Source organism: Pyricularia pennisetigena, chromosome 3 (genome assembly GCF_004337985.1).
Source record: "Pyricularia pennisetigena strain Br36 chromosome 3, whole genome shotgun sequence".
NCBI classification, from domain to species: Eukaryota; Fungi; Ascomycota; class Sordariomycetes; order Magnaporthales; family Pyriculariaceae; genus Pyricularia; species Pyricularia pennisetigena.
In genome coordinates, this window is record NC_043742.1 from 6,423,851 (window position 1) to 6,441,331 (window position 17,481).

The 17,481-nt window shown below is 50.2% G+C and overlaps 6 protein-coding genes across 6 annotated transcripts; 3 read left to right on the forward strand and 3 right to left on the reverse strand.

Annotated features, from left to right (window-relative positions):
- Window positions 1-2,185: 2,185 nt before the first annotated feature.
- On the forward strand, window positions 2,186-2,611 carry PpBr36_03492 (uncharacterized protein; the record flags this gene model as incomplete). Its single annotated transcript, XM_029890664.1, has 1 exon — window positions 2,186-2,611. The coding sequence occupies one exon, from the start codon at window positions 2,186-2,188 to the stop codon at window positions 2,609-2,611; it is 426 nt and encodes a 141-aa protein (XP_029753862.1).
- A 995-nt stretch (window positions 2,612-3,606) lies between these two features.
- PpBr36_03493 (uncharacterized protein) lies at window positions 3,607-4,610 on the reverse strand (the record flags this gene model as incomplete). Its single annotated transcript, XM_029890665.1, has 2 exons — window positions 3,607-4,196; window positions 4,411-4,610. The coding sequence occupies 2 exons, from the start codon at window positions 4,608-4,610 to the stop codon at window positions 3,977-3,979; spliced, it is 420 nt and encodes a 139-aa protein (XP_029753863.1). The 3' UTR covers window positions 3,607-3,976.
- Window positions 4,611-4,906: 296 nt separating this feature from the next.
- PpBr36_03494 (uncharacterized protein) lies at window positions 4,907-5,346 on the reverse strand (the record flags this gene model as incomplete). Its single annotated transcript, XM_029890666.1, has 2 exons — window positions 4,907-5,057; window positions 5,123-5,346. 2 exons carry the CDS (start codon window positions 5,344-5,346, stop codon window positions 4,907-4,909), a joined length of 375 nt encoding a protein of 124 aa, XP_029753856.1.
- Window positions 5,347-6,492: 1,146 nt separating this feature from the next.
- Window positions 6,493-12,078, forward strand: PpBr36_03495 (uncharacterized protein; the record flags this gene model as incomplete). Its single annotated transcript, XM_029890667.1, has 6 exons — window positions 6,493-6,589; window positions 6,662-7,596; window positions 8,607-9,396; window positions 9,470-10,295; window positions 10,362-10,674; window positions 11,101-12,078. The coding sequence occupies 6 exons, from the start codon at window positions 6,493-6,495 to the stop codon at window positions 12,076-12,078; spliced, it is 3,939 nt and encodes a 1,312-aa protein (XP_029753857.1).
- A 474-nt stretch (window positions 12,079-12,552) lies between these two features.
- Window positions 12,553-13,294, reverse strand: PpBr36_03496 (uncharacterized protein; the record flags this gene model as incomplete). Its single annotated transcript, XM_029890668.1, has 3 exons — window positions 12,553-12,729; window positions 12,891-12,962; window positions 13,052-13,294. The coding sequence occupies 3 exons, from the start codon at window positions 13,292-13,294 to the stop codon at window positions 12,553-12,555; spliced, it is 492 nt and encodes a 163-aa protein (XP_029753858.1).
- Window positions 13,295-14,281: 987 nt separating this feature from the next.
- On the forward strand, window positions 14,282-15,185 carry PpBr36_03497 (uncharacterized protein; the record flags this gene model as incomplete). Its single annotated transcript, XM_029890669.1, is given in 2 exon segments — window positions 14,282-14,779; window positions 14,799-15,185. 2 exon segments carry the CDS (start codon window positions 14,282-14,284, stop codon window positions 15,183-15,185), a joined length of 885 nt encoding a protein of 294 aa, XP_029753859.1.
- Between the last annotated feature and the right edge of the window lie 2,296 nt (window positions 15,186-17,481).

Here is a 17,481-nt window from a genome sequence, read left to right on the forward strand (position 1 = left end):
GTAATTTCCTTTATATTGTTAAAACTTTATAAACAACCCCCAGAAACGTACGTTTTACGTAAACAAATCGCGATTTAGTTAAATATACCCAAAGGTATAAATAGTATAAAAATGAATTCCGCAACCGCACCCAAAGAAGGTGTTATTGGTACCGCCAGCGGACTTGAGAAAACCTTGGCGACAGAAATTGTCACGCGTTTGGTTGTCTTTTTGTTGGTGGCGCGCTTTCTCCTTTGTGGTTGCTGCTGGCTGTGAGGGCTGCGCGTACCCTCTCTTTTGTTATTTCGATTTTTTACTTTTTTTTGGTGTGTTTGTTGGTCGTTCTTGCTTTCCGGTGGGTGGTTTTTTGTGTTCTTTTGTGCAGTGGTTTGGGTGTCCCTCTTGTTTCTTTGGCAGTGTTCGGGGTGGTGGTTGTGGTTTTGGTGTTGCAGGCTATATTTACCGAAGTCACTGGTATTAGTTATTAACGGGAGCTTTCGTCTTTTGGCGGTGTGGTGCAACAGTATCCAATCCCTGGAATACCATCGTATCAAGCAGTAGATGATTAGAAAAGCCAAATGCTTGGTTTTAATGCGCTGGCTTACGTTTTTTTTTGTAAAACTTTTCAATAAAGTGTGAAATATTGGCTTGGGCTTCCTGGGCTTACATACGGCTGCAATAACTCCCTGTTCCCATACCTTTCGAGCCTGTTTACACCTAGGTAGCAAGTCATCAACGAGAAAGCTTGTACCAGTAAGTGACTACCTCCAATACCAGTCCCAGTTTGCCTAGCGAGAGCAACACTCCTCCCATCTCCTTCTCCCACTGATTATCGTTGCTACGCCAGCCATTACAAGTGAAAAGGCTCCTCTTCAAGCTGCATGACAGCTTTCGTTACCAACAATGACTCTTTGTCTCTACGCAACACCAACCTAGATTGATCAAAAGCCCACAAGCGAAGACGGTATAGCATCAGCGCATTGACATATCCTCTCTGCGGGCAAATGTTGGATTTGCCCGTGCAAGACTATAGATTGCAATAGAAATACAAGCAACAAGGATTGAGAACTTGCAGTCTTCGCATAATGAGAAATGCAGAAAAACTGGTTTTGAAGAAAGAAAGAAAAAGTAAAAAATAATAGTTATAACAATAACAATAGCAATAACAATAACAATAATAATAAGAATAATAATAACAATAATAAAAAGCAAAGTTAAATGTATACGCCAACTGGCAGCTTCCTCGTCCAAGGCAAATGCAGTCCTTGGTGTATCATTTCATATTAGGTTTCGATTTCCGGAAGGGTTTTTGGGTTCAATGCGTTTAGAAACAAGATACCAATCAGATGCAAGGGTATCAAGAGGCCAAGGCAGGTTTATATCCCTTGTAGATCATCACATGGGCACAGGCTCTACACACAGGAAGAAGCCTCAGCCTTTCATAGAAGTATACCTATAATAAAAAGAACTACTGGTTGCGTGTCCATAGTCTTGGGCAAACACCATGTGAGGCATCATATTGCCTACCTCGTATCCATTCTCATGGCCGAGTACAGTCTTCTTTTAGCGAATATAACATGCCCTAGATATCATTGCCAGGATGTCTTGATCTAGTTTAAGGTGAGTAGGATATTATTCCATGCACTACCCATTACCAGGCTTGGCAATGCGCGCTCACAAATGAGTCAATTTCTTGTCGGGCCTTGATTTATGATTCCAATCAACAAAATATTTCGTAAGATACATGTGAATATGCATATTTACAAAAATAGATGCGTAAATTATATGCCGTCATCTTTCTTTTGTGCCTGTCTTGTAGGAAAATCCCGGAGAGCCTGCTTGAAATCCACCATGACGGCTAAATGGCTAGCCTTGATCATTATGCGCGTCTGTGAAAAAAAAAATGCCTGAGCGAGTAAGGGAAAGCAGCTTTCTCAACGTCCTCGGTTCATCCCAGTGGCGGGCCATGCATGGGTTAGGGCTACACCGGTCTGCCGGAAGGATGCGGTTGGTCTTGCCGGTGGGATTGTTCAGATATATAACATTGTCAGTCCTCACCGAGATGGAAACTGTTTACGATTCCTTTCCATCCTCATCCTCATCCATCATCCAGTCTTTTGATCATTATCTTTAGTTTCTATTATTTCTTTGAGTTTCGCTCCTTCCTGTCATTCATTTTTTCTTTCCTTATTTCATCTTGCCAAAAATGTATCCCAAATATCTTATTTTTACCCTCGTGGCCGGCGTCGTAGCCGTGCCCGTGACCTTGCCGAACGGTGCCGCCAAGAATACCGGCGCCCTTCAGGCCCGCAGCACCGTCGTCTCAGCCCCCTCGGCGCCCGTCGTCGACGTCCCCCCAGTCGCCCCAGCGCCCACCACAGTCTTCCCAAGCGACGACGACGTCCAGTTGCAGGAAAAGTCTCGCGGATCCAAGAATCACGGCTCTCACCATGGCGTTCATAAGCGCAGCGACTCCGACAACAAAAAGAAAGACGACAGTAAGAAAGACACCACGAAGAACTCAGACTCGAAGTCCAGCTCTAGCTCTGGCTCTAGTTATGTCTCGATCGCCGAGGTGCTCGGTCACCCCCCCTCTCGGTCATCCTCTCCGACTAAGAAGAAGCAGGACTGAACCTACGCCACCCTCTCCGGCTCGGCCGTCCTCTCCCTAGGAGGCGCCTTCAGCTCTCCGACAGCCTGCCGTCTCGTTTTTTTGTAACAACCAAAAGGCGTGGTAAATAATCAGACAGCTGTCCGCCACTGGCGAGAACCTTTTCGGGTGACGACGTTCCCACTTACACGAGCGATCAAGGTTGGTGGTTTCTCTCGTTTCTCTGTAGAAAGACCTTGAAGGGACTAACAACGAACGGGTCACAAACATGCAAGAACTGGTGTTTGGACTCTCCGTTGTTGTCCTTGGCCTTCTCTCGGGATTATATATTTCCTTTGTCACTTGTTTGTATTGTTTTTGTCCTTTACAGTCTTTCTTTTTTTTTTCTTGGTTTTAAGCTGTTTTCAAAAAGATATTCTTTTTGGTCTGCGGCGTCCCGTCGTTACCCTCCTGTATTGTCTTTTTGTGCTTTCCCTCCTGTTTCCCTTATATTTTTCTGTTGGCTGGCAATTGGCCTTGTCAAAAGCTGGGAATGGTTAGAGTTGATTCAATTTACCGTCTGACCTATAAGCTTCCAGTCCTGAAGAAATGCGTGCCAAAACGGGAAATTGTGTTTGGAGACTAATAACTGGGCTGTTATGTACTCCCATGCCAAATTTTGTAACCGTATCCTTGTCTATGCTGGCAAGTGGTTACCTCTTGTCACCCATTCTTTCTTTTGAATGAGATTCTGCAAAGAAAGACTTCAGTAGAGCATGAAAAAAACCGGACTGCCCGGCATTCATTTAGCATTCAAATTCCGGTGAGTCCGAAATTCGAGGTGTACGATTCCTGCCGTGTGCCTTAATCAAGGGTATGACCCCACCATAGAAAAACCGCTTGGGGGACATATGACCAACACTGCGTAGAGCAAGCAAATTTACATGAATACGCAGGTAAGGAGCCGCAAAATACGGTTGATTGTCAAGTCATGTCTGGGAGAAAATTTCTTTTTTAAAAAAGAAAAAAGAAAAAACGGGGCGCCGGGCCAGGATGGATCCTGTACTGGAACCCTGCGGGGATCCCGCTTCGCAAGAGTCGCATTCTCGCAAATCTTTCTCAAAGTGGTTCACAGGAACGCGTGGGACTTGGGTATTGGGCCTGACCCAGCTAGGACACTGCAAATTGTCCAATTTGGCAGTGGACAAGCACTCACCGCCGCTGAAGCGGCGAGACAAACTCTTATAATCCGTCTCGAGCTTTAGAACGCCGGTCAGGGTTTCTTGCAAGTCGCAGGGACACTGCCAGAGCTGCTCCTCGCTGGAGTAGGGGCAGGCGCGACTGAGTCCCACGACAGTGCTCCTCTGACTTCCGTACCTCAGCGTCGCGCCGGCCACCAGGGTGCGCCTATGGTCGTAGCAAAAAGTTGTCGCCGCGCTCCTGTCGGATGAGGCTGGCTTGGTACTGCTCGCCCAGCGAGTAGTCATCTCCGCGCGCGGGGAAGGTTTCGTAGCCGTCCTTTTTCGTCGTCTTTCTTCTCGATGCAGGGCACCAGGCTCCCAGCCGGTACTTGTCAACGAGACAGAGGTACTTTCGCCAACGGGTGTTTTGGTTGTGTCCTGTTTCGCTGATGGTTACTATACGGTAGGTCATGTTTTCTTTTGTCTTGGTCGGCAATATACTCAATGTTTGTATGCGCGTCTGGAGATCGCCCAAGGTGTAAATTTACGTGCTGAAATTAAATACATTCTCTCAGTTGAAAGTGTTGCACGCAAACATGTTCCCAGAATTATGAATCGCTCCGGGGCTTTTAGTTGGCACAGGAACAGCAGGCAACTAACTGGTTAGGCCCCACACGGCCATCGTCATTGTCCGCATGGCTACCACCAGAGCTACTGCCTCCCCCAACCCACCCCTCCAGGATCGCCTTGGTCACAGCTGCCGAGGTGGCCGCCGCGTACCGCTGCCACCTCTTGATCTTGTCGCTGTCGGCGAAATTACATACCTCCTTGACTAAAATGCACGGCGCCGCATTCCGCATCGCCGCTCCCAAACTGCCCCACAAACACGTCCAGCTCCGCCGGCTCCTCCCCCGAGACGACGCGTTCGAGCCGCGGACGCGGAACCAGCTGTCAAGTGTCGCACTTGAGCTCTTTGCACATGGACTCCACCGCGGAGGCTCAGGCGCTAGTTTTTGAACAGCCGCACCCCAAGCCATCTCCGCGATGCCTATGGAGGTAATTAGGGCTGAACAACCTGCCCTCCGCGGCTGGAGGTCGGAAATAGTTGACCCCGCGCCTCTGCTTCCCCGCTCTGGCTTGGGTCTCATCAAGGTATTCAGTCGCTGTCGACTGGTCTATCACGCTCCCCCTCCGTCTGAAAAGCCACCACCATGGGGCGGACCGAAGGGTGCGGATTCTCCTTCACCGAGGCGGTGGTGATAAACCTCCCGAGCACGTGCTTCCCAAAGTCGTACTGCACGAGCGTCCTAGCTATTACGACGTCGCCGAGCAGTATGTCGTGCTCGGGACGCCCGCGCATGTCCCCGCCAACACTAATAGTTTTATCCCCGTGAAGCGCGCCGTCAGTTCGCTGGTCAGGCTGTTCATAGCCGGCTTGCCAACCCCCGACGACAGGGCCAGAACGACGTTGTGGCGGCACATGACACCCGTGGTGTACTTGTTCTGGTGCTCGCCACCCCTGAACCAGCTTTGCGCATGGCCGCCATGGTCCTGTTCATCCCAGATCTTGCCGAGGCTGAGGCAAGGTGGCTTCATATTCGATGGGAAGCGCGCATACCAGCGCGATTTCAAAGTCTTGTCGCCTTTTGGCGTGGGAGAGCTGAGTTCGCATTTTTCATCATCTTCTCCTTCTTCTTTTTTTCATCCTTTTACTTTTTCTTTCGGTCCAGAACCAGTTGTTGTAGGAATTTGCACAGCAAACAGCTGATCTCAACGGCTGCGATAATCTGCAGTGGAAAACTAACTGCAGCCTTGCCCGGGTAGTGGTGGCACTTCACTGCCGCTTGCCGCTGTTGCAGGGATTGTCCCGGCTTTTTGGCTGTTTTTGGTCAAATAGGTGGCCCGGCCGGGGTCACAACTCAGCGTAGAAAAAGGGGGCTGAGTACAGGTACAGGTGGTACAGGGCGCATACGATGCATCATTTCAAAACCTGCAGAAACTGCAAGTGACAAAGGACAGTCCATTGGGTGTATGAAGTCGCGATTCTCTTTATTGGCTGAACTCCTACAGGCTTCCAACTCCAATTGCTATCCCTGCCCCTCTCTAGCGCTTACAAGCGGGCCTGTGAGGGGCAAACCACAGGATGCCTCAAAATGGCAAGATGTTTTCTCAGAGCCTCAATTCTTGGTCCTGGGTTAGTCTTTTTGGTATTAAAGATCTGGATACGGTGGGGTCGGCAGAATTTCCAGGGCCAGAACAGTCGTTCAGTTCAAACCAACGCTCTTTCACACTTTCAACCTGTATGCCAACTACACACTTAAACACATACTCAAGTACCTACGTACCTAACAAAGGGAAAGAGACTGCGGCCGAAATCCACAACGATGGCGAACGAAGTATGCTCAAAGTGTCCGAAATTGGAAGTGACAAGGTGGTCTCGAGGTTGATTTAAACATTTCTTGCCTTTTAATAGACTACATGCCATTTTAGCACCACGTGCTAACTTTGCTCTCTATTTCCAGGAGCCTTCAAAGAAAGCAAAGTGGGCATTGATGAGATATTAAACACAGGGGATGGTGGTTCACCTAAAGTTTCGGGCGAATATAGCTTTCTTCTCGTGTAAGTCGGTTGTTAGTCCCTACTACGCAGGAACTGGACTAACCTTGCATTAGTGTCGGGTCGGCGAACAAAATCCGCAACTGTTCCTCCCAGTGTAAATCCCGGTTCACGGCCGCTTTTTCCATGCCGGAAATCTGGTGGGAGGACCAATATCGCAACACGAACGGGTATTTTGGTTCGGACACCACTTTCGATAGCACAGGATCCTGCAACGGCATCAGTGAGTGTGTCGTGTTCTTCTTGTATTGATATCTACTCTTGGCTTCAACTTGACCTACTAAATGTTCGCAAGATACATGGTCTCGCTTCCTCGTCAAAAAGATAGGAGAACCCGCACCTGGCACTGATCTCAATTACAAATGGCTCAAATTCAATCTGTTCACGAGGTGGCTGCCGTCGACGAACCAAATGGTCTTCCTGGTGTTTGACCCCCTGCCCGACGTCAAGGGCAGGATCTATGCTCGCCTCAAAAAAGCTATCCCAGATTCCCAGCAACAGCAGCGCGACCACTTCTGGGTCCACAGCCAAATCCTCCACGACTTCGTCGACCTCCAGCACCGGTCCGTCTGGGGCATACGAAACCACGTGCGCACCATGGAAAAGGCCCAGAACGAGAACGACATGACACCCAACTTTCGCCGCCTGCACGACCTCGCCCGGCACTCGATCCACATCTGCGAGACCCTGGAGCTGGCCTGCATCAGCATGGACGAGCTGTTAGAGTTTTTCTCGTCGTCGTCGTTGTTTCAGCACACTCACGCAGTAGGAGGAACCGATGAGCAAAGAACAGCAGCCGTTATCGCCGCCGCCGTCACCAGGACTGCATCCCAAAACCAGCTGCAATTCCAGCGACACGTCCTACGCAGCTTCCGGCTCCGCGCACAGGCTAACAAGGAGCGACTGCAAAACGAAATCGGGCTTGCATTCAACAACATCGCGCAGCAAAATGCCCTGCTCGCCGTCGAAATCGGAAAAGCCACCCGAACTGACGGCCTAGCCGTTAAGACAATTGCGTTTGTCACATTTGCCTTTTTGCCCGCCACGCTCATCTGCGCCATCTTCAGCATGCCCTTCTTCGAACTCGAGTCGGGCACGGGTGAGCTCTTGGTCTCGGACAAGTTCTGGATGTACTGGGCCGTAACCATCCCCGTCACCTTGCTGGCGCCGCTGCTGTGGGGATTGTACAGCCGACTTTCGCTGCCGCAGGATGCTGAGGCTACAGGAAAGGTGCTGTTTCGTGTGCCATCTGCATTGTGCAAAGTTTTTCCACACCTTTCATCGCGAGGGGAAGAAAGAAGAGACATTGAAATGAGAATTTAGGGCAGCATTAAAGTGAACAAGGCATCAGGACTTGGGAGGGGCATATAGAACTCAAAGATTGGGATTTGTTATTTTTTGGCGCGGGTGGTGTTTAACACATCCATTTTTTTTCTTTTTTTTCGCTTGATCCCTGTATATGGTCGCTTCCTCGGGTGGTCTATCCACCCAGGGCTCAGCCAGAGCAGAATAAGTTGTACTATGTATTCTGCTTCAAGTTCATCGCCTTGAATACGACCATACCACAGCAAAATATGGGATCCCGTCAGCTCGCCTCTAGTGAAACGAGTGAGGGCAGAATCGGTATTGAATACCTTCCCCTCCCCGCCTTGAATCTACCCCGAGAAGTTGGAGGGGGCAGGCGCGAATCGGCGGTGCATCCCACGCCACCCGCTCATCCATCCAATTCGACTTTTTCACCTGCAATTGGATACGAGCCAATGAAGGGAGGAAGGAGTTGGCACTAAATCTATTTGCGTTCGATGTCAAGTGCCTCTGCTTCAAGGGCCCAATCAGGTTGGCGGCTGAGGCGCAGGCGACCTGGGCATGCAGGTAATCAGCAGGAACGACTGGGGCTGTCGTTCATGGCTGGGCACTCAACCTTCTTGGCGGACACTGCATGTGAAAATGGGAGGTACAGCCAGCTAAGCATGCCCTTTTTTTTTTTTTTTGCAACGTCAACCTGCCCAAATTACGAGCGCCATCGCATTTGCTGCAGTTTACCGCTCCTTGCCGAAATGGCGTCGAATAGCCAATACACCGTTGGTTGGATCGCGGCAATTGAGACCGAGCTCGTCGCTGCCTCACTATTCCTTGACGAAGCACACGGGCTCCCCGAAAGTCAGGATGCGAACGACTTTAACGTGTACAAATTAGGAAGCATGGGGGGCCACAAAGTCGTTATTGCATGTTTGCCGCAGGGAGAATATGGACTGGCGTCGGCGGCCGTAGTTGCCACAAATATGTTGCGCAGTTTCCCCAACATTCGGATAGGGCTGATGGTCGGTATCGCCGGCGGTGCCCCGAGGAATGGACATGATATACGTCTCGGCGATGTTGTGGTTAGCGCCCGTACCGGTGCAAAAAGCGCCGTATTTCAGTACGACTACGGCAAAGCGATCCAGAACGAGCCTTTCACTTATACCCAGCTATTAAACCAGCCACCAGCAATCCTGCGTGCGGCAGTCACTAGTTTGTCAGCGCAACACCAGCAGGAGGGGCATGATTTCGAATCCCAGATTGCTCGACTTTTGCAAAAGCCGCGACTTAAAAAGTACCGTCGTCCGCCATCCACAAGCGACAAGTTGTGTAAGTCCGATGTGGTACATTCGGACAGCTGCAGCGAAGCATGTGGCGGGAATCCGAATCACCTCGCCGCTAGGGAGCCTCGAGGTGAGGACAAAGACGACCCCACTGTTCACTATGGCATAATTGCAAGCGCGAACCAGTTGATGAAAGATGCCAACACGAGGGACAAGCTGGCGGCGGAGCACGACGTTCTTTGTTTCGAAATGGAGGCGGCCGGCCTGATGAACAACTTCCCTTGTCTTGTCATCCGCGGGATTTGTGATTATTCCGACTCTCACAAAAACAAGGAGTGGCAAGGCTTTGCCGCCATGATGGCTGCAGCTTACGCAAAGGCTCTTCTGGGTGTCATCGTGCCCGACAGGATTGCGGCAGAGCAAACAATTAAAGAGACTATTTTTTCGAGTAGGTAGTTTGGTCTTGGATCTTGTGGCTGTTTGTACATTTTGATGACTAACATTCATTGTCTTGCGATAAGTGGAGAAAACGGTAAACATAGTCGAGAAAAAGGTGAACTCGCTTCAGTCCAACGCACATATTGCAGAGCTAAAGCAGTGGCTCTCTCCTGCCGACGCGTCCACAAATGCCAATCGCGCAAAAGAACTCCATCATCCGGGTACAGGAACTTGGCTTCTGGAAAACCAGAAATTCAAAGAGTGGCAAGATGGGTCGCGTCGTCAGCTGTGGCTTCGAGCTCTTGCGGGATGCGGCAAAACCGTGCTTTGTGCGGCAGTCCTGGAACATCTCGCCAAATTGGACGACTGTGTCGTGCTTAGCTTTTTCTTCGACTTTGGCGACACCACAAAGCAGACTTTCGACGGTATGATGCGGGCATTGATATTCCAACTATACCAAGATCAGCCGGAACCCAAGTCTAGGGGCTATCTCGACAGTTTGTTCCAAACGCATAGCGACGGCCAAAAGGAGCCCACGGCAAAAGCCCTCTGGGATTGCCTGCAAAATATGCTCGCAATCCAAAAAAGGGTCTACGTTGTGTTAGACGCTTTGGACGAGTCTAAGACGAGGGACAGGCTCACAAAGTGGATAAAGGATGTTGTAAGCGGGCCGACGTTACAACGATTACACCTAATATTCACCAGCCGGCCAGAACCAGATTTTGACTGCATTCCATCTTTGATCGGCAGAGATAACTGCCTGGAACTAGACAAAAAGGCAGCAAACGCCGACATCCATGCCTATGTCCTATCACGGCTTCACAATGATGACGGTTTTGTAAACAAAAGCCTGCCTGTAGAACTCATCCAGGACATTGGCAATCGCATCGGAAACGGAGCAGATGGCATGTAAGTATAGGAACACCTCTTAGACATCTACAAAAATAGCCAGTAACTAAGGATTCGCAGGTTCAGATGGGCATTTTGTCAAATGCAAACTTTGGCGGAATGTGCGAGTGTGTTTGACATCAAATCCGCACTTGGAAATTTACCACGAGATCTCGAGGAAACATACACACGTATGATGGAGAACATTCCAGAACCATTCAAAAAAGCCGCTATCCGGCTTCTTACCTTTCTCGTTCATTGCGAACGACCGCTCGAGCTATCAGAGGGGAAGGACGTCATAGCCACCATTGAGACGGAACCTGAAGGCTTCGACTGCCACCGGAGACCATTCGACGAGGCCGTCTTCCGCCATTGCCCCGGCATGATTACAAGTATTGTGGTACGAATGTACGAAAACACAACCTATGAGTTGCAACTTTCTCACTTCTCAATCAAAGAGTTTCTGCTCGGTCTGCCCAATTTCAAAGTCCCCACTGCAAGTATTTGCATCGCCAAGACATGTTTGACATATTTGACAGATATCAATGGCTATCACGGCGAGATCAAAGAAATCATAAAGAATTTTCCATTAGCGCAACTGGCAGCGGACATTTGGGCGGTTCGTGCATATGAAGCGCAGGTGTCAGACGAAGCGTCAAAGAAGATTACCCCAGCGGTGTTGAGATTATTTCAAAACGACGCAGCTTTCCAACTTTGGTGCCAGTTACGCCCCGTGGATGCACCCTGGAGACGCTGGGAGCCCAAACCACGACCAATGAAGGAATTAAAAAAACTGTATTACCTTTGCTTCCTTGGGTTAAAACAGGCGGTGACACATTTGCTGGAGAATGGAGCCAACGTTAATGAACGGGGCGGTCTTTTTGGCAACGCCCTTCAAGCCGCCTCATACAAAGGCCATGCGAACATCGTCAAACTGTTGCTGAAGAATGGAGCCAACGTTAATAAAAAGGGCGGTTATTTTGGCAACGCCCTTCAAGCCGCCTCAAACAAAGGCCAAGTGGAAATTGTTAACATACTGATCGAAAATGGGGCCGACCTTGACGCACCGGGCGGCGCCTACATCAATGCCCTTCAAGCAGCCTCCCATAAAGGCTATACGAACATTGTCAAACTGTTGCTGAAGAATGGAGCCAACGTTAATAAAAAGGGCGGTCATTTGGGTAACGCCCTTCAAGCCGCCTTACACGAAGGCCATTTGAACATCGCCAAACTATTACTGGACAAGGGGGCCGATATTAACACCGGGGGCAGAGATGCCCTTGAAGCCGCTTCTCTTCGAAACAATACGGGAATCGTCAAACTGTTGATCGAAAAGGGACTCGACGTCAAAGCACAGGGCGGCGCAGCCCTTCAAATCGCCTTTTACGAAGGCCACGTAAATATCGTCAAATTGCTGTTGGACAATGGGGCCTACATTGACGCACGGAGCGGCACGTACAGCAGCTCCCTTCGAGCTGACTCTTATAGACGCCGCGTATCTATGGTCGAACGGTTATCGGGAAAGCATAGAAATTTCTACATACAGGGTGGCGAAGCCTCTGAAGCCGCTTTTTGCAGTGATTATACGGAAATCTTCAAACTGTGGATCGAGGAGGGGGTCGACGTTAAGGTACAGGATGGCGAAGCCTCTGAAGCCGCTTTTTGCAGTGGTTATACGGAAATCGTCAAACTGTTGATCGAGAAGGGGGTCGACATTAAGGTACAGGGTGGCGCAGCCCTTCAACCGGGCTTTTACACACGGTACGAAGATGTCCTCAAACTGCTGTTGGACAATGGGCCCTAAATTGATGCATATACCATGGAGACACCGTTGGCATAGCTGGCTTTTTTTTTGCTTTTTTTTTTTTTTAAGAAGCCCAACGTTGATGATACATGGGGTTCGTTGTACAAAAGAAACTCGGCATTTCGGAACAGTCAGATTTTGCCATTTTCGAACTCAAATATACTTCAATTTCGTAGACTTTGGTAGAAAATTCATTCAGGGAAGATAAACCCAGACCAAGTCTAATGCTATGATAAGGCAACAAAAGAGGGAAAAAAAGGGGAGGAGGGAAGTCGACATTCGACATGATGGCATTGCCTCAGTCGCCTCGCAGCCGTTGTAAAGAGACAATGAACCATGGTAGCAAAACGAAGAAGGGAAAAATAGTACAGGGCTCTCGTTCTCTTCTTCTTCTTCTTCTTCTTCTTCTTCTTCCTCCTCCTCCAGAAAAAAAGCTGGATCATCACACGGTAGCTTGCCAAACAGCAAAAGGCCTCACTTGCGGCCACTGGGCTTGCGGGTCCGGGCACCCCGAGCACGGCCGGCGCCTCCCCGCTGCGCGCCCCGTTGAGCACCGCGCGGGGAGCCAAGGGGGTCGCGGAACTTGAAGGCCCGCTCGCTGCACTGGACCACGGCGCCGAGCAGGGTGCAAGTGTAGCCCTGTGTGGTGCACTGGGAAGGGACAAAGACGAAAAAAAAGAAAGAAAGAAAGAAAGGCTTAGCAAAACAAAATGTGAAGCGGCATTGCGCATGTACCCGAGAACAAGAAAGATTTCTTCCGAATGGTGGACAAGAGAAAGAGAGAGAGAAAAAAAAAAAAAAAAAAAGCTTACAGGGGTTTCCGTGTGGCATGGAGAGCTGGTGCCGTCGGCAAAGTAACAGCGGTTATCGCTTGTCTCGCATCTCTGCAAAGGGGTAAAGATCGGAGGTGGGTTAGCAGGTGCGTACACAGCTCGAATGTTTAAGTAAATGTAATTATATGGCAGAAAGATACCCCGATATTGTTGTAGGCCATGGCACCAGCGTCCATTAGGCCGAGAATCAGAGCAGATAATGCCAAGANNTATGAATATTGGTTGTTTGATGCGTTGCCGGAATGACAAGAAGTTGCTTTTTGGAAAGGGGCTCGGTCAAAGTGGAAAGGAGATGAGCAGAAATATGCGGCAAGGGAGAAATCGGACTGTGTCGAGAAGATGATGGGCTTTGTTGAATGCTGTTGCGTGGTGGTGATGGACATGAGGAATCGAAACGGCCCTGATAAAGCTTCCGCTCATTTCTATTTGTATCTTCAACCTCGACGTCCTGACTTTAAAAAAAGGGCTCTATTTTTGGACCGAAAATGGCTGTGCGTTGGTCCTTTACTGCCAAGTCACTGAGTTCCAGAGGGCCAAGATCATGTCTTGGGCTATTGAGGCTAGAAGGCGTCTCCCTTTGCCATGATCCTCCTGCTTGTTTGGCTCGAGAGGTGTGAGGGCAGAACGGATTCTAAAATTATGGTCCCGCGCAGGCTATGCACCTCACAAGCCATGATATTTCTTGTTGGTTGTCAGTAGAGATTAACTGTTGGGACACTGGGGACGGAAAGCTTCACCTGCCAAGACAGATATACCAACCAACATCTTCGACGCTGAAGCCTGGCGTTTAGGCAAACAAGTACATAAAGTGCGCAAAACCCAGGTCAATCCAGCAACGTAGGAAATCGGGAGGAGATGATTATTTACATGCCGGGCAGGAGGAGCAATTTGCATAAAGGGAAGATATTTGGCATATGGATGGTTGGGCGCGTTCTTGGGAATATCACTGCTAGATGATTTACTGTTCATGTGATAGGGTCATTTATTTGGGCCTGCGAGGCTTTGTCGTGCGAATTTGTTGGCCAAGAAATGACAAGACCGACGGAACCATGAAGCGAAACATACGCGGGTAAGCAAAGGTGCATACCGTGGTACGGCTGGTGTGCATAGACTGTTATAGCGTTAAATGTTGGTCCACACGATTGTATCGCTTGCATGTGCATTCTGTGCCACTGCGGCGTGTTATAAGAACACATCCATCCAATCAATCGGGGGTTGTGCTATTTTTGGATGCTGGTGGTATGGCTAACCGGTGAACTTGGCTGGGTATCTCCAAAACGTCGGGAAGACTGTCCATCTTTCCCATTATGCCTCCACATTACCGGATTAGTCTAGCACTCCTTGTTATCTTGCAGACAGAAGCCACAATTATGACGACGCAGATAATCAAAAGGGGGGACTACATTGACGCCTTGAACTTTGCGCAAAGTAGCATTTTGGCAGTCAACAAGAGCATGCTGCGGGGCGAAACGGCAGCGGCGGTAGAGGCAAAACTCCACAGTGCGTGGGAGTCCATCATCGCCTGCTCCGAGGAGGCAGAGGCCGGCGGCAGGGACCAGGATCGCCTTGTGCTGCTCATACTAGAAACGCGAGCGACCGACACGCTCCTCTTCCGGGCCCAGGTGCAGCTTTGGAGCGGGCCCCCGTTCTTGGTCGAAGACGTGGTCACCTCCTGGGAGGACCGCTGGGAAACGATGCGGCCCGAGTACCGGCGCAACCTCGTCTCCTTCACCGCCCGCCTGTTCGCCACCGGTGCGTGCAGCGACTGGATCGCCCTGTGCGGCCTCCACCTCCTGCGCGAGGTGCTCGAGAGCCCGATCCCGCTGCTGCCCAGGCCGGAGCGGGTGGGCGACGACGACGGCGGCACCGTCCGTCCCTCGCCTGCAGACGCCAGTCTCGTTCGACCCCAAGACGGCGCTCGAGCTCCTCCCGGCGCTGCGCAGCTTTCTGGACTTTGGGAGCGCCCGGCTCGCGGCCCTCTGCAGCCTCTCGGCCGACGTCGGCCCGCTCCCCGGGCGGCTGCAGCGGCTGCGCGGTCTGGCCGACCCGGGCGCGCTGGCTCTGGCCGCGGGCGTCGATGCGGGACCCTGCGGGTTTGCGCCGCCGCGCTGGCGCTTCTGGACGCGGCGGCTGGTGGAGATCTCGGAGGCCTGCCGCACGCCTGGCGCGAGAGACGGGCTCATCGTGGCCGAGGTGGCGGCCTGCCTCGGGCGCATGCGGGACAAGGAGGAGTTGATAGCCGGGCCGTTGACGCGGGGGAATGCCTCGAGGTAGCGCCAAAGTATGCAAGGTTCCTCATTGCTTCCACCCTTGTCCTGTGCAGCGTCCCATGCAAAATCTGCCCCGTACGGAAGTGTGTGCTTCGTTTGTTCATATACCTGGGCTGTATTATTTATTGGCCTTGAATCCCATTCAACATGGAAATTTATTCCCATCATCAGCCACAGATTAACAAAACAGTGTAGGTAAAATAGCCGAAGATGTGCTGATATCATTCTAATAGTGACGATTTATTTTGAATATTATCATCAGAGCTGCTGGCTAGAAACATAAATTGGGTGTGTCGCACAAGAGGAAACGACATTTAGAATGGGTGGAAATCATCAGCGTCAAGCAGATGCACTTGCCACCTTTTTGCACAAGTGACCTTTAAAATTTCTGTGAATACTTGAAAAGCAACAAGAGGGCTGTTTGATAGAGCTTGTTTACTGTGCTATAAATAATGCACGAGATTACAGCTTTGTATGAATTGGCCGTGCTAATACGCCTAAATATCAGGAGAATTTTCCGTGGTACAGCAGTCAGTGTTGGTCTACCCTTCCTTTCCGGTGGTGCGACGGAAGAATATCACTCTGAAAATTTTACTTGGAAGCTGTTCCCAATCAATCAATCAAAAAAGCAGCAGATCCTGGACTACCTTGCCTACTTGGTCAAACGCTGGGCGGCCCATCGGTATTCGACCTGATCGCCGCAATCCTGGCGGCCGGAAGTCGGTGGACGGGCAACGCACGACATCCCAACACAAAACCCGGACGAGCAAGAGGGGTGTGCCGATCGGCCGCAGCCAGAAGAACGGTCCCGGGCTCTTTTGTCAGCGTCGTATTTTTTTTTTCTTTCCGCCCGCGCCGGGGGGGCCGTGAGTAGCCTGGCGCGCTGGATATTTATTTCGCCGGATAAGACAGACAAGGACAGCGGTCCCCCCCTGTACTGGCCACTTCTGACTTCCTTGCTGCCGCTCGCCGTTTTTTTTTTCTTTTTTCTTTCTTCAAAGTTGCTGGGATTTTCGCCAAGGCGGGCACCATCTCCCGTGCCATGAAGCACGACGATCTCAAAAAGCTTGTCGGAGAACTTCGGGACAGGGGTTGCAGTCTATCAACGGGGCCTCGGTGGCCATGGCATGATGCTGGACGGACGATCTCGAGGGAGAAAAAAAAAAGAAAAAAAAAAGAAAAGCTTGTAGGAAACGCCGGGACAAGGGGTGCACAGTTTGTCGACAGGGTCCCGGTGGCCGTTTGCATGTGTCACGACTAAGCGGGATCTTTCTGCCATTGTAGATCTTTAGTGCGCTGAACGCTGATTTATTTGGGCCAAGTTTCTTTTCTTCCTTTTTGTACTCTTGTGCAAGGTACATGGAAGCAAATGTCAACTGATGGAGCATCGGCGGTTGGATATCGTAAGCACCAGGTGGGCGCAGCTTTGTATCACGGTTCGGTTGATAATATTACGGTACTTGGCAACCAGTTTTCCGTGCAAGTATGCAGAACGATGATGTTTGATGTTGCAAAGAACAAAAAANNTCAGAGCCTCAAAAGCCCTGGCAGAACGTGGACATGAATGCCAGCATTGACAGCCTCTACAATCCCAAATGCGCAGGCAATTTTCTTGACCAGGCCAGGATTGGAAGTTGGAGCGGCAATCCCCGGAGCAATTCAGTTTAAGGTTCTGCCTTTGCTTTATTTGGGATATTAACAAAGACGCAGGGTACCCTACAGTTTGTTCCGACTTGCCAACCCACCACACATTTCTTTTATATATATATATATATATGTATGTATGTATATATATTTATATACACACACATATCGTGGGCCACCATGCCAGGCCAGAATGCCATTACGTAAATTTCTGGCTCTCGAGACGCCGGCCCATCTGCCTGTCTTAGGTCTTTTCCGCTTGTTGACGCTTTGTATGGACGGAATCGCCGGTACTGTGGCCGATCCCTGGTGTAGGCGACATGCCCGTACAGACGGACCGATTTCACTGCCAGCTTTGTAATTTTTTTGTTTGGCCGCTTCTTGCACCTGCTCAGTCCCGGTAGTTACCGTCAGCCCTGGGGGGGGGTGCTCATGTCAATATAAAATTCAATTCCTTCAAGGGTAGAATCACGTGACCCTGAAACTAGACTAGAGATTTTATTGACCTTTTGTCTATATCTATTTGGCACCACACAGATTTTCTAGACGTAGACGGCTGATAGGAAGAGCTCCAGCTGCAAAAGACTGGCTTGTCACTTGGACACCATGTATTTTCTAAGAATTACAACTTACATACTGTTGAGTCAGAGATGCAA